The sequence below is a fragment of the Hemitrygon akajei genome, chromosome 5 (genome assembly GCF_048418815.1).
Source record: "Hemitrygon akajei chromosome 5, sHemAka1.3, whole genome shotgun sequence".
Taxonomy (NCBI): Eukaryota; Metazoa; Chordata; class Chondrichthyes; order Myliobatiformes; family Dasyatidae; genus Hemitrygon; species Hemitrygon akajei.
Window position 1 is genome coordinate 48454240 of NC_133128.1, and position 21740 is coordinate 48475979.

The 21740-nt window shown below is 43.4% G+C and overlaps 1 protein-coding gene across 1 annotated transcript; it reads right to left on the reverse strand.

The window, feature by feature from the left end:
- Positions 1-769: 769 nt before the first annotated feature.
- On the reverse strand, positions 770-21451 carry dpt (dermatopontin). The gene is made up of 4 exons (XM_073045485.1): positions 21134-21451; positions 4133-4258; positions 2665-2772; positions 770-1272 (listed from the first exon to the last, which is right to left on the reverse strand). Exons 1-4 carry the CDS (start codon positions 21406-21408, stop codon positions 1206-1208), a joined length of 576 nt encoding a protein of 191 aa, XP_072901586.1. The 5' UTR covers positions 21409-21451; the 3' UTR covers positions 770-1205.
- Positions 21452-21740: the final 289 nt, after the last annotated feature.

Consider the following 21740-nt stretch of genomic DNA (forward strand, 5'->3'; position numbering starts at 1 on the left):
TCCATTGATTTGAGCCAAAGTCCTGTCTCTGGCTCCATTGACTGTAAAATGGTTCTCCTTGGAAAACTGAACCACTCTAATCTTCTGGGACCTTGTCTTGAATTCAAATTGGAATTTCAGGCCATTGAGTTCAGTGAGCAGGGTTTGAATTAATTATTTCAGTGGCAAGTGTATTTCTGTGTTACTAAGTGTAGTATCCATCAGGCCATAAGTAATGTCAATGAAATCAGAATTCCAGTGTGTGAAGAAGTTACTCAGAAATGATTTAATATGTTCACTGTCAATGTCCAGATTGGATTTTTACCTCATTTGGCAATTTAGGAATTGCTCCTTTGTACAAATGATCTGTAGATTTGTAAGTCAGCCTCCCTGCTCCTGAAATGGGGGCAGCTTGTCTTAGGAGAGCAGTCATAATCAGTCCTAAGAGGTTACTGAGGTTACTTTTGTACAATATACACTGTGTATTCTTCATACAACCCTATCAAGGCATCTGGTGAAGTATAAATATTTTCGCTGTGTATGTGAGTTTGGCTGGATTTATCTTTAACACAAGGTGAGAGAATGAGAAAGCTTCCAAATTATTTTCTCAGGAGATAGGAAAGCTTTGATTTACACATAATATTGTCTGCAATCAGAATTGAAAACATCATTGAGAAAATCACGGCGGACTTGTAGGTCATCGGCGCTAACTAAAGATTTACATGTTTCTGGCTTGAACCGAACATCCATTACTACAATGCCTTCCAAAGACTGGCTCTTAAAATCAGTAAGTGCCTATCCAAATTTATTCAATTGTTCTGGGTACAATGAATACAGAAAGAGTTGATGGGTATGTTAGTGTACTCAGGGAAAAATACAACAGACCCTATTTCCTTTCATTTAAAGTACCGGTAATTGAGAAAGATTGGGTGGATTCCTTTACAGTTGAGTCCTCAGATCAACATGGTCGTCTCATAATTCATTGTGTTCAGACAATCCAATGCTTCAGAAAATCTCACCTGCTTTCTCTAGCTGAGGATGATCATATGCTAATTATGTTAACAAAGTTACTACCGGAAAGTGCTGTCATTTACAGTCGTGTTCTTGTATAATTGCATTATTTTTAGAAGAAACTATAGAGAACAGAGGGGATTTTTTTTAATAGGAGATATCTCAGGTAAACACATCTTGTTCCATGGACAATGTCGGGGTTCAGCTTGTAACTTCTACAGGTTATCAAATTTGCAGTTAAATCCTGTCATCTGACAGATTACATATTTCCACTGGCGATCCCTGAAAATAAAGCAAATAATTTGTAAATAGAGAGCAACAAACACAAAATGCTGGAGGAACTCAGCAGGTCGGGCAGAACCTAAGGAGAGGGATATACAGTCGATGTTTTGGGCCAAGGCCCTCCATCAGGACTAGAACGGAAGGGGAAAGAAGATGGGGGAAGTGAAGGGGTGCAAACTGGTAGGTGGAAAGTGAAGCTAGGAGAGGGGGAAGGTAGGTGGGTAGGGAGTGGGGAAATGATATGAAAAGCTAGGAGGTGATAGGTTGGAAGAGGTTGAAACAAAAGGTTGAAGAAGAAGGAATCTGATAGGAGAGGAGAGTAGACCATGGGAGAAAAGGAAGGAGGAAGGGCACCTGAGGGAGGTAAGAAGAAGAGAAGGGGTAAGAACAGGCCAGAATGGGAAATGGAAAAAGAGAGAAGGGGGAGGGGCTATAAGTTACCTGGTTAAAGAAATCTATGCTCATGACATCAGGTTGGAGGTTACCCAGGTGGAAAATGAGATGTTGCTCCTCCAACCTGAGATTGGCTCTCTCGAAGCTGTAGAGGAGGCCCTGGTCTGACATGTCAGAATGGGAATGGGAAGTGGAATTGTAATGGTTGGCCTTTGGGAAAGCCTGTCTTTTGAGGTAGATGGAGCGAAGGTATTTGATGAAGTGCTTCCCTCATCTATGTTGAGTCTCACTAATCCAGAGGAAACTTTTCAGGAGCACTGAATACAAAGTCAACCGCGATAGAAAGGGAAAGGGACTTACAAATGAAGTGTCGCTTCACCTGAAAGGACTCATTGGGTCCTGGATGGTGGTGAAGTGGGAGGTGTAGGGGCAGGTGGAGCACTTGTCTGCTTACAGGGGTAAGTGTCAGGAGAGAGATCAGTGAGGAGGGACAAGTGGACAATGGAGCTGCGTTGAGAGCGATCTCGGTGGAAAGTGGAGAGTGGGAGCAGGAGGAGGAAAATGAGACTAGTGGTAGGATCCCTTTGAAGATGGCAGAAGTTAGGGAGAATAATATGGTGGATGCGGAGGCTTGTGGGGTAGTAAGTAAGGGCAAGGGGATTTTTATCCTGTTATGATGTTGGGGGGATAGAGTGAAGGACTCTGAAAGAATTTGCAAATGGGGATCGGATCTTGCTTCCTCAAAAGAAAAGAATATTTTTGTGGAATATCAAACAGAACTAATAAGTGAGTACCTTAACACCAATACCAGACAATTAGTTAGAAAACAATCCCTTCACAATTCAGTTTCTTATTTTACTAATTTTACTTTCTCTCTCAATTCTGTCAGTATCACATTTAATGCAAGACTGTCTTCAAGCATAGGGTAGAATTGTCCTGATCATTCGAAAACCAAAATTAGAAGTGAGAGCATTATTATAAAGCCCAAATAATACCAACCTCTGGACACCACTAAAGGTGGTTGAGGCTCCCCTGATGAAGTAGCCATACTGCGGCATCACAAAATGTCCTTCTTCTTCATAGAACTCGGGTACATCTGTTGTGAGCCTTAACATCACACAAGAAAATAATTCAGTCTGTTGTCAAGAATTAAATTCCGTCCTGGAATATCATGCAAGTTAAAAGGAAAAAGCTCAGTTTATGGCAAGACCTGATCTACTCTGGCAAGATGATTAAGCAAACCTATTGTCATTGAAGATGGGGATCATGTCTCTTCAATGGATTAACAACTAAATTGAGTTTAGATTAGGTACCTTACTCTAATCTCACCACTAGTGCGGTAAATAATACAAATCTCCCCTATACGGTAGCATTCAAATGAGCCAAGTATATTGCGACAGATGAGACATTTCTATACAATTGGATGTGCTGCTCAAGGTTATTCTCCAACTTCCTCTTGCATTAGTTAGCTCTGTACAGTGGGCTCCTTGTTTATTTATTCCACATTAAAATCAAAGCAATTGGTAATACATTCAAAATTAGAGCTTAAATCCTGATTTTCAACAGTTGTCTCTCATGAGCTCAGCACCCTCTCTATATTTTCACTCTTTTCCCCAAATTGTCCCTCAGTTTGTTTATCATGTTGGAGGGCCTAATTATTGTTCCAACAGACCTTCTAGCAAACTATATTAAAACAAAGATCAACTTGTCTGACCTTGCAAGAACACACCCTGTACAGCAAACAGATAAAGGCTATTTACCGCACCAATGTTGCGACTCTGATGCTGAAAAACTGGTTAACAATGTATACTGTTCTAGTCAGTTTAACCTTTCTCATGAAAAAGGTCCATAGCTTTTAAAGCTGAGAAGTAATCAAGAAGCCAGGCATGGGCAAATTGTGAAGTTGTGACCGTCGTTTCAGAGAGTGGTCTTCCATAGTTTTTAAACAGACCCTTGAAAGGATTGTTTTCATCCTGTCTTACTCCGACTAGCTGCTGAGATTTCAAGAACAGGTGAAATATGAGAAAAATATTGAATTTGAAAATGAAACTCTCTTGGTGGTTAATCGGGGAGAAAAATAAGCATTCTAAGTTTTTTAATTAGGTAGAGTTTGCCATCTCAAGTGGAGGAGAGAGAGATATTGTTCTTGGTCTTACTGAGAAAAAGAAGAAAAGTTAGCCAGGGCCATGTTTTCCTTTTCTGTCGTGATCGCCATTTCTCATCCAGTGAGGAAGTCGTCCACACAGAGGTGTCTGTTCTTCTCCCTGAACCACAGCTTCCCCTACCACAGTCAACAGAGAGCTTGACTGCATCTCATTTCCTTCCTGCATCTCTGCTCTCCCCCCTCTCCTCCCTTACACATCTGTAAGGAAAGCACCATTTAGGAAGATCAAATGACCAGAATTAATACAAATGCAACGAGAGAGTACATTTGGAAAAGAGCTTAAAATAAAGACTGTCAACTGACCGGCATGCGTATGGGCATCTTCTGCTGTACTTGCAGCAAAGGAACTGCCAGTCCCGATCCAGAACACTCTCGTAGTATCGGCTCTGTACTCCTGCCACAATACCATTGTTTGTACAAGTATGGTACCTTCAAATAAACAATCATCAGCTGGGTCATTTTCAAAGCAAAGTTGAATCAAAGCAGGTTACTTGAACAACAAACTAAAAGCAAAACGTATAGATATCACACGCAGTTCTTCCATTCCACTCACAAATGAACCTAAAATGTGTATATTATGATGAACAATAATAATATCCAGATAAAAGGTTAATAAAATGTCTGAATGGTTTATTTTTATTATTCACTGGAAAAAAACTAGCCTTCCTGTAATTTGACGGCAGCTTCTGGACCTAAGTTGTAACGTTGTCTGATTCTGAGCTTGGGTGATGGGAGGTGTGGGGGGAAAAGTGTGGGGATAGTTTCAAAGAAGCATTGGTGAGTGAATGTAGTGCATTTTGTAAATGGTCCATGTTATTGCCAAGCAACACATACAAAATGCTGGAGGAACTCAGAAGGCCAGGCAGCATCTAGGGAAATGAGTCAACAGGCAACGTTTTGGGTCGGGAGAGGGTGAGGGGTGAAGTAAAGAGCTGGGAAGTTGACTCGTAAAAGCGATAAAGTGCTGGAGAAGAGGGAAGCTGATAGGAGAGGGTAGAAGGGGAAGGGGCAGGAGCACCAAAGGAAGGTGAAGGGTAGATAAGGAGATCAGGTGAGAGAGGGAAAAGGGAACGTGGGTGGGGGGGGCACAGAATGGTGAAGGGATTTCCAGCATCTGCAGATTTTCTCATGACTCCTTCACCATTCCCCATTCCCATTACCCTCTCTCACCTGATCTCCTTACCAGCCCATCACCTCCCTCTGGGGCTCCTCCCCCTTCCCTTTCTTTCATGGCCTTCTGCCCTCTCCTATCAGATTCCCCCTTCTCCAGCCTTGTAACTCTTTCACCAATCGACTTCCCAGCTCTTTATGTCACCCCTCCCCTTCTCCCAGTTTCACCTATCACCTTGTACTTCTTCCACCCCTCCCCCCACCTTTCTGCTCTGACTTCTCATTTTTACCCCCAGTCCTGATGAACGGTCTCAGCCTGAAACATCAACTCTTTACTCGTTTCCACAGATGCTGCCTGGCCTGCTGAGTTCCTCCAGCATTTTGTGTGGGTTGCTTGGACTTCCAGTGCCTGCAGATTTTCCCTTGTTTGTGCGTATTATAGCCGTGTATTGGTGGTGGGAGAAGGGAGGCAGAATATGGGGAGAACATCTCAATCAGACTTCTTTGTCCTAGATAATGTTGCTGCTGCTTTAGTTTCCATGTAGTAGATGGACTCTCAGCCTCACAATCTGCCTTATTATGATCTTACACTTTCTCGTACCCCTGTGCAGCGCTATTTTTGGTCACTTTTACACTATTCTGCACAGAGTAATGATTTGATCTTTATAAACAGTATGCAAGTCAGGCTTCCAACTGTATCTTGGTACATGTGATAATCACTGAACAACAAATTTTTTCAAAAGTGTTGCTTCCTCAAAATTCTTTTTTGTTTATGATAGACTGCTTGAAAATGAGCACAAATATAATTTCAGACTACTTGTATCACGTAGGAATTTGGAGAAACAACAAATTAACTTTTATTGAATATAAAGTGTTTAATTACATAATGGTGCTGATGCTTTGCAATAGTTCAACTAAGTTAAAAATATTTTGTTAATGATTTTCATTTGTACTCAGTGTCTGAGGCTTCTTGCTTAAGTGTCCAACAGTAATTCGCCAGCATTGATGGATTCCAGTTGCCCTGGTATCTTTTCTCCATGACCACAATGTCCTGGTGAAATCTTTCACCATGCTTGTCACTAACAGCACCAAGATTTGCAGGGAAGAAGTCTAAATGAGAATGCAGAAAATGAATCTTTAGTGACAGGTTGCATTTCATGGTTTTATATGTTTGAAGCATACTTTCAACCAGCTGCATGTAGTTTGATGCTCTGTAGATGCCGAGAAAAAATTCAACAACTTCCTTGAATGCCATCCATGTGATTATCTCCAGTCCCACTAGAAATTCTTCAAATTGCCTGTCATTGATGACCTGTTTGGTTTGTGGACCAACAAAAATGCTTTCCTTAATCTTGGCATCAGTTATTCTGGGAAGCATCTGTCTCAAATATCAAAATCCTTCATAGAAATTTTTGTGCCTGGTGATAGCAAATTCCATCCTTACATCCTGAACCCAATAATTATTACCAAAACCTGTCCTGCCATGCAGCAGCCGTGCCGCCTAAGCATGCCCGAGCATGCCTGGACAAGATAGGAAACTTTCCAGCTTACATTGTAGGCAACATTTTAATTGACTTGAATAATGAATGGAAATAATAAACATAAGTTTATTTTTTAAAAAGTGCGTGATAGGGAAATTTCATGGTGATTTTCATGATCAGTAGCCCAAAATTCATAAGATACACCTAAAGGTATTCAGGAAGCAAAATCTTTGTTGCCCAGTGTAATAATAAACCAACTTCAATACCAAAGAATCAACTACGATACAGTGGTGTGGTCATATAGAGGCTCAGATAATTTAGCATTTCTGTAAGTCAGAGTTCCTGTTAAACAAAACTAAAGCAGGCATTTTAATTCCATGGTTACCAATTAGTTGTATTCAAATTCTTTACCTGCTGTTATGGGCTTGAAGCTTATGTCTCCAAATCATTGATCCCTGTCTCTGGATTTTTTGGCCACTATCCTATTAGATTCCAGTACAACTTCGGCGAGATTTTAATTATAATTAAACTGACACTTTAAAGTACAGAATCTCAAAGGCTCTTTTTCAGATACAATAGTGATTTGTCAGTTGAAGAAAATTTATTGCATTGATATTGGACTTATTTGTATGCAAATTTTATGCCTGACTAGCAGATGTAAAACCATTTTACGAATGTGAGATTGTGATAATGATTGTTTCCAAGTTAATTGGCAACCATTGGGAATTTTATGCTGGCATTTCTAGGTACCATTTACCTTGGTGTATCTGACGTCAAATGCATTAAGAGGAAGGATACTTTGAATCTGCAAAGTCTTAGGAGACCATCCAATGACATCATCTGGTGTTATAGCCGAACTTGCACATTTATGGATAGAAACGGGCTGCTAAAAGGTACAACTATACCTCGCACTTATCGCTCACACTAAACCTGTGATTAAACTCCACCACATATTGGCAAGGTAACACAAATTAAATTGACATTATGCCGACGACCTCTATCAGATTTATTTTTACATGCTTCTTTTTTATCCAAAAGAAATGCTAACAAAGATCAGAGCACCTCTATATTATGAGATTCATGTGTCTGACTAACAGCCTCTTAAATGCCAGTATCACCACTCTTGGCATAGCGCTTAAGGCAGCTACCACTCCCTGTGTTTTAACAAAAAAAAACCTTCCCCCTCTCATTTGAAATCTTAACCTTCTAGTATTTAACATTTCTACTCTGAGAAAGGATTCTGACTCTCTTCACTAACTATGCTTCTCGTTAATTTTATAAAGATGTTGCAATCATGCACCCCTGATGTTAGAATGGTTTGGACCATTGCCACACAACACAACCTGTCAACTTCACATCGTCTTGTTGGGGGAGAGACCCCAAGACCAAACCCTCTGCCCATCGCTTCAATGGCACTTTCTTTATAGCAGTGGACAGTGGCTGCCATGGAGCTTGTTATTGAGGAACTCAGCCATTCCCTACAGGAATCATACAAGTTTTTTGTGCTACATGGATTTGGAGTAAAAAAAACACCCTAATGATTTTTCTCAACTGTGGTTTTCCCTAGGGCTCCTTATTGCACCTAGTGCACAGAGAAAGGAAAGTCCTTTCTCCTATCTGAAAATTTCAGTCCTAGTTTAATGAAGCTTGAGGCAGATTTGGACATCAGATGCGAAGTTTATACTAACGCATGTTTTTGAAAATAATCAAGCTTTGGATTTATCCAAAATACAATTATTTTCATAAAATATACATTTTTGTTGAAGGTTTACTTTTTTAAAAGATTGTGAAATCTAAGTGAAACACATTTAGAAGGTTCCTGTGGGCATTGAAAAGACAAACAAATGAAGGAAAGTCAGATAAAATCAAACTTAGATTTTTTAAGGCCAAGACAGAGATTAAGTTATGTAATGCATTTAGTGAACAGCCTGGATTTTTAAAAGTCAGGCTGTACTTGCTGAAATAAATTTCATTTTTTAAGAAAACCATAAACAGTAGTTTATTAAATGGAAATGTACTGGAGACTTAGTAATATATGAATGTTTGAAACACTTGTGAAGATGCAACCAGCAAACTTATAAAGCAGGCACAGGAGGAGGCTACTTGGGCTCTCCAAACCACTACAACATTTATACCAGCTGTAATCTGAACTCCACATTCCTGTTCACCTGCACTAACCCTTCATCTCTTGCTTGTCAAGTATCTCACTCCCTCTGATTTAATGATATTCAAACACTCCAATTTCCACCACTCTAAAAAAAATTCACCTCATCCCTGTCTTAAATGAATGACCCTTTGATTTTATACAGTGACTGTCACAGTCCTGATCATTAATTCCCTGTCTTTCTCCTAATTTCCTTTAATTGTACCACGGTTCCAACCGCTACTTTCCCATTTGCTTCTAATTCTCTTTGATGACAGCACACCTAGTTTCCATCAAGACTTGTAGCATAAGAACCCCGGTGTTACAGCCACTTGTTGCCAGATTGTTGGTTTTGCCTGCGTAGTAATTAATGTTTCCCGACTGCCTAGGACTGTGTGTTCAAAGTTTTGCTCCAGTTTCAAGGTTTACCTATGAAACTCTGTCTCTTTGTGGCAAGGCTCCGGATCAAGATCCCTCCTGTTTGCTGTTCAACGTTCACGTCCATGTAAGCATCCTAATTCAGTCTCCATGCCTGTGTCCTGCTCTTGGGTTCACTTCATTCGCTCATTGCAACAGAACGATCTGGTCACTATGGACCCAGTGGACATGAAAACCCTGAAACAAGCCCTCGCTAGCCAGGGCTCCTTACTGGGTCTGCACGATCAACTTCTCCAGGATGTCATGGAGAATTTCTGTTCCCTGTCTGCTAACGTAACAAAGATCGGTGACCAGGTGGATGTGTATCCACACATTTTACCCCAACCTTTTCTGGAACTCTGTCTGTTTAACCAGCCCAGATAGCCTGTAGTAGCAACCCCCTAGGTGTCAGCAACACCCCTGCCAAGAGAGCCGCACGCACCTGAACCAGAACTCTATGCTGGGGATTTGGGGAAGTGCCAGGCCTTCCTTCTGCAATGCTCCTTGGTGTTTGAACTGCAGTCATCCATGTACTCCACAGATAAGTCAAAGACTGCTTATGTTATGGGGTTGTTGCGGGAAGTGCCTTAGCGTGGGCTACAGCTGTCTGGGATAATCAACCGGAAATCTGCTCTTCTTTCGCCACCTTTATCGCGGAAATGAGAAAGATCTTTGACCACCCCGTCCGTGGTAAAGATGTTGCTAAGCATCCACTCACTTTCCATCAGGGCTCAGGCAGTGTTGCCGAATATTCTGTGGAGTTCCGGACGTCAGTAGCTGACTCGGGGTGGAACGATGAGGCACTCCAAGGGGTATTTCAGAATGGTCTCAGCGACATGGTGAAAGAAGAGTTGGCAGCAAGAGATAACACCAACAGCCTGGATTTCTTGATTTCCCTGGCCACCAGGTTGGAAAATCGTCTTTGAGAACGCCATAGAGAAAGAACTGGTCGTCCACCATCTTTGGCCACTCCAAGGCACTCATTACCATCTCCCACCAGAACAAGCCTCTCTTCTCCTCCTGCTCCTAGAGTAGCTCCCAGCCCGGCCGTTTCCACCGCCCCGGGAGAGGAACCCTTGCAGCTGGGATGGAACCGCCTTTCTCCCACAGAGCGACTCCGGAGATTGAGATCGGGGGAGTGTCTCTATTGTGGCCAGTCCGGCCACTTCCGAGCTACCTGTCCTCTTCGGCCAAATAGGGAAGGCTTTCTAGTAGAAAGGGGGACCCTGGTGAGCCAGACAACATTCCTTTCTGTCCCCCAAACCCGGATGCAGATCCAAGCTACGTTATGTTACAACCAACAGTCCCTGCCTCTGTCAGCTCTAGTGGACTCCGGTGCTGAGGGAAACCTTTTGGATGAAAACATAGCTTCCCGGGCCAGAATTCCTCGGGAGCCATTGAGTACCCCTCTGGAAGCCTGGGCACTGGACGGTAAACTTCTGGCCCAAGTCACACACTGCACACCACCCCTGTCTCTAATTCTATCCGGGAACCATTGGGAACAGGTACAATTTAACCTAATTTCCTCTCCTCAAGCTCCGATAGTACTTGGATACACCTGGTTAAGCTGCCAAAACCCCCACATTGACTGGTCCACCAGGAAGATAGTCAGCTGGAGTTCATTCTGTCTCTCCACTTGTCTACAAACAGCCCTTTCCCCTGTGAAAGTCACCACAACCTCGTCTGCCTCTGAACTCCCCAACTTATCCAAGGTTCCAGCAGAGTACCATGATCTGGGTGAAGTGTTTAGCAAACAAGGGGCTCTTTCCCTGCCTCCACACCACCCTTACGATTGCACAATTGACCTTCTCCCCGGAGCCTCTCTACCCACCAGTCGGCTGTATAACCCGTCCCGACCAGAAAGGGAAGCAATGGAGGCTTACCTAAATGACTCTCTCGTGGCGGGCATTATCCGACCCTCATCTTCCCCTGTAGGTGCATCCTGGTCAAACCACACCCCTCTCACCAATTCATTGAGGAAGTTGACACCTCGGACTCTGGGGTGGGAGCGGTCCTCTCCCAATGCTCTGTCGCAGACCAAAAACTCCATCCCTGCGCTTCCTTCTCTCACTGTCTATCCCCTGCCGAACGGAACTACGTTAATAGAGTTACTGGCTGTCAAACTCGCTTTGGAGGAGTGGAGGCACTGGCTAGAGGGAGCAGAGCATCCATTCATCGTCTGGACGGACCACAAGAACCTCGCATACATCCAAACCGCCAAATGCCTGACTTCCCAACAAGCCTGTTGGGCATTATTTTTTGGCTGTTTTAGATTCACACTCACCTACCGTCTGGGGTCCAAGAACGGGAAGCCCGATGCTCTCTCCCATCAATACATCTCCGAGGAGGGCCTTCCCAACCCCGAGACCATCCTTCCACCATCCTGTGTAGTGGCTGCCTTCACCTGGGAGATCAAAGCCAGAGTCAAAGAGGCCCAATGGACTCAACTGGACCCAGGCAATGGACCCTCCAATCGCCTCTTTGTGCCTGACTCTGTTCGGTCTCAGGTTCTCCAGTGGGGGGACACTTCTCATTTCGCCTGCCATCCCGAAATCGATCGAACTTTGTCCCTTCTGAAGAGACATTTCTGGTGGCCCTCTATGGATGCTAACACTTGTTCCTTTGTCTCTGTCTGTTCTGTTTGTGCCCGCGGAAAAGCCTCCCATTGACCACCTGCTGGGCTGCTTCGTCCCCTACCTGCCCCTGGCCGCCCTTGGCCCCACATTGCTCTGGATTTCGTTACTGGGCTATCCCCTTCACATGGGGACACTGCCGTACTCACCGTGGTGGACCGCTCCTCCAAAGCCGTACACTTCGTAGCCCTTCCCAAACACCCTACAGCCCGTGAGACAGCTCCTCCTTGTTCATCATGTCTTCCGCCTTCAGGGAATTCCCTCTGACTGGGGTCCCCAATTCATCTCTCAAGTCTGGAGATCCTTTTGTCAAGCCCTTGGAGCATCAGTAAGTCCGTCTTCCAGTTTCCATCCGCAGACTACTGGTCAAACAGAATGAGCAAACCAGGATTTGGAAGCAGCACTGCGCTGCATAACTGCCAACAACCCATCATCCTGGAGCGCCCATCTCACTTGGGTGGAGCACGCCCACAACTCCCTGGTCAGCACCGCCATTGGAATGTCTCCCTTTGAATGCTCCCTCGGTTATCAACCCCCTCAGTTTCTTGCCCATGAAGACAATATCGCTGTGCCTTCAGTTCAGGCCCATCAACGCCGGTGCCGCAAGATCTGAAAGGATGCACGCGCGGCCCTGCTCCGCTCAGCTGACTGCAACTGGAGGATTGCCGATTGCAATTGAACTCCTGCACCAAATTATCACCCTGGGCAGAAGGTTTGGATCTCGTCAAAAGATATGTCCCTCAAGAATGAACCCAAGAGCCTCACCCCTTGCAACCTGGGACCATTCGAGATTGAGAGTGTCATCAGCTCCTCGGTGGTAGACTCAAACTGCCCGGATCCATGCACATTCATCCCACACTCCACATCTCCCAACTGAAAGCTGCATCTGTCAGCCCTCCTGCCGAACCCCTCTACCTGCTGGATCATTGATGACTACCCAGCATACACCGTCTGGCGAATACTGGATGTGCGCTGCCGAGGCGGGGCCTCCAGTACCTGGTCAATTCGGAGGGATACGGCCCAGAGGAACGCTCCTGGATTCCCTAATCCTTCATCCTGGACCCTTCCCTCCTCCGTAATTTCCATCGAGTCAATCTGGACAAGCCCGGTGGTTCACCTGGAGGCTCCCGTTGGGGGGGGGGGGGGGGCGGTATTGTCATGGTCCCGATTGTTAATTCCCTGTCTTTCTCCTGATTTCCTTTCATTGTGCCATGGTTCTGACTGCTAATTTCCCATTTGCTTCTAATTCTCTCTGATGACGGCACATCAAGATCTGCAGCATAAGAACCCTGGCGTTACAACCACTGGTTGCCAGATCGTTGGTTTTTCCTGCGTGGTAATTAATGCTTTCTGGCCGCTTAGGACTGTGTATTCTAAGTTTTGCTCTAGTTTCAAGCTTTACCCATGAAACTCCGTCTCTCTGTGTCAAGGCTCCAGGTCAAGATCTCCTGTTTGCTGTTCAACGTTCACGTCTGCATAAGCATCCTAACTCAGTCTCCGTGCCTGTGTCCTGCACTTGGGTTTGCTTCATTCTCGCATTGCAACAGTGATCTGTATTTCGAGATTTCCCACACAAGAGGAAACATTCTCTCCACAACCACTCTGGCAGAACCCCTTAGAATCTTAGGTGTTTCAATTAAATCCCTTTCCACTCGGTAAAGCTCTAGTAGAGAGAAGTATTACCTGTCTTGGCTTTTCTCATTAGACTATTTACTCAATCCAGTTAACTTTCTCAGAACTACATGAGTGTGGTTTAGAAAAGGAAAGGAGATACAAATATGATCAGAGATCGGATGTCACTGCCATATAGCATACCTTAGACATAAAACCCTACATGTGCACGAGTACTGAGCAATAACATATTCCCTAGCTCAAAATGGCCACTCGTGCCAAGTGACATTTCCAACACTGTAGGATTCCTGGAAACTGCACAAAATTTAATTCTGGTGGAGTTACAACTTCGCATTTTCCACTGACACCTGCCAAATTTACACCACTACCCCAGCCAGCCGGCAGCTGTTAGCTCTCCTGGAAAGACTGTATGTGAATCTTCTTGTTGCAAAAACAGTAAGGGAGGTAGCATGTGAGATATCTTGTTGCAAGAGCATCCCGAGCTTCAATAACGATGTGTTTATATTGCAGAAGTGTTTCCACTGGCTACAGGTGATTTTGAGTATTAGAGGTCATTGATTTGGGCAATTTGTAATAATGCTGTGTGTATTTTCCTCTGTTCAGTCGGTCATCAAATTTTAAGATCTTCAGCATTTTGCCTAAACACAGCCTGTGAACTTTAAAATCATGTAAGAATTTGAACTTCATATTTCATTTAACTTTCAATTATAACTTGTATATCTAAATGTTTGAAATACCATTGCTTTGTACCCATCTCTTCTCCGTCCCATTAGAAATTTATGATTTTTATCCTCCCAACATAGAGGGTCAGCCATTAAAATAAAGATGAGGACAACATTTATAACCTGTTCTTATGTTTTAACCCAAAGTTTGTTTGAACCAATTATCCTTTACGACAATGAATTTTAACTGAACTCTAGAACTCAATGGAGAACGGAATAGAAGCCAAAAGGGTTTTTGGCTACAGGAGTATATTAATCTATAGATAAATTTTAGCCCACTATCTTCATGGTGGCATTTTTGCCCATCTAACTAATTCCCATTTGCTTGCATTAAGTCTGAACCACTCAGGTGTGAAAATGTTCCCTTCAAAACCGCTTGAAAACTCCTTCCCCTCATCTTAAAATGGTTGATGTTTCGGACCAAGCCCTTCATTGGGACTGGAAAGGAAAGGGGAAGAATTCTGAATAAGCTGGTGGAGGGGAGGGGGAAGTGTACAAGCTGGCAGGTATTAGTTGAAGGTAAGTGGGTGGGGAGGGAGAAACAAAGTGAGAAGTTTGGGGGTGATTGGTGGAAGAGGTAAAAGCTGAGGAAGAAGGAATCTGTTAGGAGAGAAGAGTGAACCATGGGAGAAAGGGAAACTGGGGGGGGGGGTGCATGAGAGGGAGATGATGGGCAAATTAGGAGAAAGGAAGGGGAAAGAGGGGACCCAGAATAGGGAATGGAAAGTAGAGAAGCAAGAGAAGGGATAAATTACTGGAAATCAGAGAAATCAATATTAATGCTGTCGGTTTGGACGTTACCCAGATGGAATATGCGGTGTTGCTCCTTCCAGTTGGGCATGGCCTCATTGTGGCAGTAGATGTGGCCGTGGACAAACACATCAGAATGGGGATAGGAAGCAGAATTAAAATATTTGACCACAGGGAAATCCCACCTATTATTAAAATATCAGGAGATATTTTCATCACTTACAGTACCAAGTACTCAAATGCACATATGAAGTTTCAATGTTACTACAGTTTTATTAGCTCAGTGAAGAGTTTGAGATGCTGTTAGACAAGATCTGGCCCCTCAGAGCCAGTACCATTTGTTGTCTACTATGTAAAGGTGAACTTGCTGGTTGAGTTAGTGATGAGGAAGGCAAATGCAATGTTTGCATTCATTTCAAGAGGACTAGAATATAAAAGCAAGGATGTAATGCTGAGGCTTTATAAGGCACTGGTCAGACTGCACATGGAAGTGTTGTGAGCAGTTTTGAGACCCTTATCTAAGAAGGGATGTGTTAGCATTGGAGAGGATGTTTATGAGGCATCGCCTTTTGAAGATGTTCTTGATGAAGGGGCGGCTACTGCCCATGATGGAGCTGGCTGAGTTTGCTACCCTTTGCTGTTTTTTTCCAACCCTGTTCAGTGGCCTCTCCATACCAGACGGTGACGCAACCAGTTAGAATGCTCTTGATGATACATCTGTAGAAATCTGTGAGTCTTTGGTAACATACAAATTCTCCTCAAGCTCCTAATGAAATACAGCTGTTGGCTTGCCTTCTTCATAATTCATCAATATGTTGGGCTCAGGATATACCTTCAGATACGTTGACGTGCAGGAACTTGAAATTGCTCAGCCTTTCCACTGCTGACCACCTGCCGAGGACTGATGAGTGTTCTCTTGACTTCCCCTTCCTGAAGTTCATGATCAATTTCTTGGTCTTTCTGATGCACAGTGCAAGGTTGTTGCAACACCACTCAACTGGCCCATCTACCTCACTCTTGTACACCTCCTCGTCGCCGCCTGAGATTCTGTCAACAACATCAGGAAATTTATAGATGACATTTGACCTGTGCATAGCCACACAATCACGGTGTTTGAGAGAGTAGACCACGCCTCCGTGAGGTGTGTCTGTGCTGACTGTCAGTGAGGAGGTGTTGATTATCATCTGCACTGATTGTTGTCTCCCAATGAATAAGTCAAGGATCCAATTGCAGAGTGAGTCATTTACTGACTTGATCTTCTAACAGGAAATAAATGTTTGAATCAGTCTGTGACCCTGGGAACAGTCTGTGGAACACAGTGTCCCGTGTTATGTGGCTGTTTGGGATGAACCTCAACAAAAACAATTATATTGCTTTCCAGATCTCACCAACACAAGGCCACAAGGAGATGGACAACCATCTCATCCACATAACAGCCACCACAAGGGCAACATGTGATGAGAGTGAATTTGGCTGTGCATGAAGAATCTGAGAGGTAGGCTCTTCCTTATCACCAGATAAGCATGTTCTTGGTGCTGGTCTAGCATTCTGGTTACAGGTGTCTTTGTGCAGACTTTTCTATGATCAACTGAGAGGAACATTGTTCAACAGAAAGCCCAGGACAATCCATAACGCCAGGGATAGGTGATCCTCCAAGGTGACATGACGACTCTCTGGTCCTTATTGTGTCTGTGTCCTTCACTGATGGAACCTCAGCTTGGGAGGTGGGAGAAGTTCAAGGAGGGCAGGGAGGTAGTGAAATTAAAGGGAACTGTGCATTTCAGGTTCTGCGCAATAGGCTGGAAGAGAGTGCTTGATTTAGGTGGAAAGAAAGAAGTTCTAATTAGACCTTGTTCTGTCAGAGTGGCATACTCTAATTCTCTGCAACCATTTGAAGTGTTGCAGGGTGACTGATGACACTAGCTCATACAGTAAAGATTCAAGCAGGATGGGTGATTGGAGACTGAAAAAATCAGAATGAAGCAAAAGTAGATTGATGAGCAGGGTGGTAAAGGTAAAGAAGCAAAAAGAATGGTCTATTGAAAGTGTAAGTGGGAGGAGTAGAATAATGATTAGCCACTGAAAATAAGAAATGAAACAAAGAAATGGAAATACTCAATATGACAGGCAGCATCTTTGGAGAGAAAGACTGAACATTTCAGGCTGATGACTTTTCCCTCCAATTGGGAAAAATCTCATGGATGTTAGAAACCTGAATTAAAATCAGAAAAAGAGACAGGTAGCTGGAAACCAAGGATTGTCACTTGTGGATTGAATGGATGCGTTCAGTGCAGTGATCATCCAGTCTACATTTGAACTTCCCACTGAGAAGTGACTACAATGTGAGCAACAAACACAATAATTGAAAACAGAAGAAAATACTGCTTCACTCAGTAAGAGTATTTGTGGTCTGGTGATAGTCAGGGAGAAATTAAACAGAATCTAATGTGACCTCTCCAATCCTGAAATTCTGATGAAAGATCACTGGCTTGAAACATTAACCGTTTCCCTCTCCTTAACTACTGTCTGACTTGTTAAGTTTTTCCAGCATTCATTGAGTTTATTTCATATTTTAGGTAACCACAGGAATTTTTAATATTTGATTTAATGGTTGGAAAACCTTGTTCAATGTTAAACTAAGTCATCTTCTTACATCTATCTGGCAAATACCGGTAAATGCTTACAGAGATCATGCTGTAAAGCGTGTCTTTACCAATGTATTTTTCTTGCTTTGCTCCTCAGACTTCTGTTTAACTCATTTTTAATTCTTTCTCTCTCTCTTGATTAGTAAGGGCATCAAAGCTTACAGGGAGAAGGCAGGAAAATGAGGTTGAGAGGACTGAGTGGTGGAACAGACAATGGATTGAATGGCCAAACCCTGATCTCCTACATCTTACGGTTTATATCCATTCCCTCTCCCTCTCCCTCTCTCCCCCCCCCCCCCCCCACTTTCTCCTCACTTTTTTTCATTAACAGAGATTTTCTTCGTTGTTTTTTATTGTTTTGAACCAGTGAAAGAATGGGAATCTAATTAAAGTAAAGTCTACATTGATCTTGGAAGCAGCATGATCAAAGCCCCGGGGAGGATGGTATACTAAGTAGGAACCAAAGAATGCAGGGTGATTTTTGGTGAAAGTTGTGTGGGTATCAAGTTTTTAAAGAAGGGAAATAGCCCATAAAACATTGGAAGCAAAGGCTAGGAAGGGAGAGTAGAAGCTCGGTGGCTTCATGATACAGGAATTGGGACCTATGAATATGACGAAGGTGGGTAGGGGATTTGAGGCAGCAAGTAAGACATCATAGGAAGGACAAGAGGCTCCAGAAGAGATTTAAAAGAATGGTTCTTGGGATGAGGATAGATTGGAGAGGCTGGGACTGTTTTCCTTAAAGTGAGTGGCGATTTGATAGGATGGTATAAAATGAAGGGCCAGTCAAAGTGGATGGAGGCAGGCTGTACCCACTGGTGGAAAGGTTGAGGAGTAGAGGTCATAGTTATAAATTAAAAGGGAAGTGAATTAGAAGTGACTGGAGGCTAACCCTTTATAGACATGATGAGTTTGGAATCTGGGTGCATTGCCTTCAGGTGTGGTGGAAGTCCGTGTGACCTTGGTCTTCAAAGGGGAATTGAATGAACTGATTGAGGAAAAGTTTGCATGCCTTTGGAGAAGGGGCCTTCGGGTGGAATTACTGAATTACCCTGTGAGAGAGCTAGTGTGGACACGGTGGGTTGTAATGGAGCTAAGGTGTACAAGTGCTTGGTTTGTTGAAAGCAGCGTCACAGGTAGACAGGATGGTGAAAAATGGAGTGTAGCACACTGACCTTCGTTGGTCAGGGCAATGAGTATGGGAGTTGGGATATTATGTTGCAGTTCTCTAAATCACTGGGAGGACACACTAAATAATGTGCACAGTTTGGTCACCCTGTTATAGGAAAGATGTGGTTAAACTGAAAAGTGTGTAGAAAAGGCTTATGCGGATGTTGCCAGTATTAGAAGCCCTGGGTTATATGGAGAGGTTGGCCAGACTACTCCGTTATTCCCTGGGACATAGGAGAATCAGGGGTGACTCCACAGAAATGCTTAAAATTATGTGAGGCTTAAATAAAGTGTAGATCAAAGCTAGAGGGCATAGACTTAGGGTGAGAAGGGAAAGATTTAAAAGGGACTTGAGGGACAACTTTTTCATGCAGAGCATGGTGAGTATATGAAATGCTGAGGCACGTACCTTAGTATAATTGAGAAGCACATGGAGAGGCGAGGCTTAGCGGGCTATGGGCCAAACACAGAGTGTTGGGACCAGCTGGGTTGACAGCATGGTCAGTGTGGACTGGTTATACCAGAGGGCCTGTATCATGCTATATTTCTTTAAGTGACTCCTTCTGTGCTGTAATTAGTCAGTGACTAGCGTCAGACTAAAATGGAACAGGAACTGGGATGATTTAACAACAGAGAAAACAGAAGTAGATTATCTCAGAGTGGATGCTGAAAAAATCCTTGCTGTCTTTGTACATCTGGAGCCAGATTGCATTCTGCAGTTTCATCAAGAATTTCCTTGGAGCTTCAGTGTGATTGGGCTCTGCCGGACGTGTGCACAGCACCACTGAATCATGTGAGGCGTTGGTCTAGTGATCTGAAGGTCGCTAGTTCAAGCCTCTGCTGAGGCAGCATGTTGTGTCCTTGAGCAAGGCACTTAACCATACCTTGCTCTGCAACGACACTGGTGCCAAGTTGTTTGGGTCCTAATGCCCTTCCCTTGGACAACATTGGTGGCGCAGAGAGGGGAGACTTGCAGCATGGGCAACTGTTGGTCTCCCATACAACCCTGCCCAGGCCTCAGTCAATATCGAAATTGATGGACAGCCGAAGAAGAAGAATCCCAGAGCAGTAAGTTGGTATGGAGAGGAGGGTATAACTCCTTCATAAGAAACAAGAGTAAGGGTAGGTCTTTCAATGCCTCCAGCCTATTCCACCATTCAATAAGATCATGACTGACCTAATTATTTGCCGTAACACCAAAGTAACATAAACCTGGATTCCCCTTATGTCCAAAACTCTAACTGAGCCTCAATAACTCCACTTTCTCAATTTGCTAGAGGCTGGCAATTCCAAAGGTTTGCAACCATTTGAGAGAATAAATTCATCCTTCAATCTGTGTTCACAAAGGATGTCTTTGCATTCTGCTGTGTGTTTAATGCATGAACAAAAGCTTCTGCAGTTTTCACAGAATGTTGATAATTTCTCTCTGGATCTTTTGTAAGTCTGGCAGCTTCTGCAAATCAATTTCTCTCTCTCTAGAATTCTGTTTTCTTTATTCCATTCTATACCTGCTCTGATGGAAAGTTCTTTTCAAATGGTCGTTCTCATTTCCTCTGCCTAGCTTTCCTCATTTGTTCCTTTATATATTCTTACAAATCATTTTCCACCCACACAAGCAGGACAATGTCTGAAGGTCCAATGGGCAAATAAAAAATATCAGTTCACTGAATCGCAGAACCATCTCTGCACTTCCAAATTGCATCTCACTTCACCCTGCACAAAGAGAGAGTGTTCACAATTGAAAGCATTTACAGAAATGTTTTGGAATTTGCTCATGAGCTGCTTGGGTATAATAGTAGAGAGCTCCAGCATTTACAGAACTTCACTGCAGATAGTGTAGCGGTTAGTGTAACACTATTACAGAGTGAGCAACACGGGTTCTATTTCCGCTGCTGCCTGTAAGGAGTTTGTACGTTCTCCCCGTGACTGCGTGGGTTTCCCCCAGGTGCTCCAGTTTACTCCCACATCACAAAGACATAGAGGCTCAGCAGCTTAATTGTCACAAGGGTGTAAGTGGATGGCATGGGCTTGCAGGACCAGAAGCACCAGGACTGTGCTGTATTAAATAATATAAACATGGCACTGTCTGAATCAAACAATTCCAGGATAACGTGCGTATGTTCTTCACGTACTTTGCATTTGACTGCAGTTAATTTTTAAGCATTTAACAGTGCCCATTAAAGCTGTAATTTCTTATCAAACAAAAATTAAAATTCCTTTAAGGTTTAGGTCAGAAAGGACAAACGCACTTCAAACTTTCCAGCATTGGCGGAATTCCATTCTGTACTCATTTCACTTCAGCTTACATCACACAACGATCAAGTCTCATAGTACGTGTGGGGACTAGAATATACGACTCTTGCAGAAACATTTGATTCACATTTGCTATTTTCAAGCATATTTAAACTCAGGAAATTAGCATTGACAAGTCACTTGCTTACAATTTGAAATCCACTGCTTTCATTCAGTGGTATAACGGATCAGATTTCCTAATCGCATACAGATCTGAATGCCATCAGATTCATTAATAAAATTCCTAATAAATGTATCTGTAAAAAAAAAAATATGCAGGGGTAATTTCAGAGAAGTCGGCTGACTTACCATTCCAAACCAGCTTGCATAATATCATCCCACCAGCATTCGGTCGGCTCTCCCATGTCCTGGGGTGTGGGCTGGCATTCGAAAGCCCAAAGTCTGTCGGAGCCTTCACGCTTATCATAGTAACTCTGTACTACTACCAAAGCTTCCCCTGAAGGGCACTGGAAGTTGAAACCTTGCCGATATTGATTGACCCAATGCACATCAGATGGTGGATAATTCTGACCATAAACAACAATGATCAGGACCATAAGCAAGTAGGAACACTGGAGATGCATTTCTGATGCCTGAATGCACTGTCTGCGACTTACTGCATCCACTTTTTTTATATGGGATGTAACATTTGGCAAACAGATGTTTCCAAGCCTGCATCCAAAAACTTTTATGACCTGATGTGAAAATATGCAGATGCTTTAAACCTAATTCTTTTTTTAAGGAAGACTGTGCATTTAAATGTTTTAGTACAACCATGTGCTTTAACAGAATGGTATTACAGGAAAATCCAGAGTTTCGCCTCACCATCATTGATATCAGATACATAACCAAGAGTGACACTGCACAGGAGTCACAGATGTTGTCTTCCAACCATGAACACAAGCACTTGAATGTT

Coding starts and splice junctions, on each gene's coding strand:
- dpt (XM_073045485.1), bottom strand. CDS start 21,408: ATGCATCTCCAGTGTTCCTACTTGCTTATGGTCCTGATCATTGTTGTT. Junction 4,259..21,133: donor ATGCAAGCTGGTTTGGAATG/GTAAGTCAGCCG, acceptor GTTTATTTGAAG/GTACCATACTTGTACAAACA. Junction 2,773..4,132: donor AGATGCCCATACGCATGCCG/GTCAGTTGACAG, acceptor TGTGATGTTAAG/GCTCACAACAGATGTACCCG.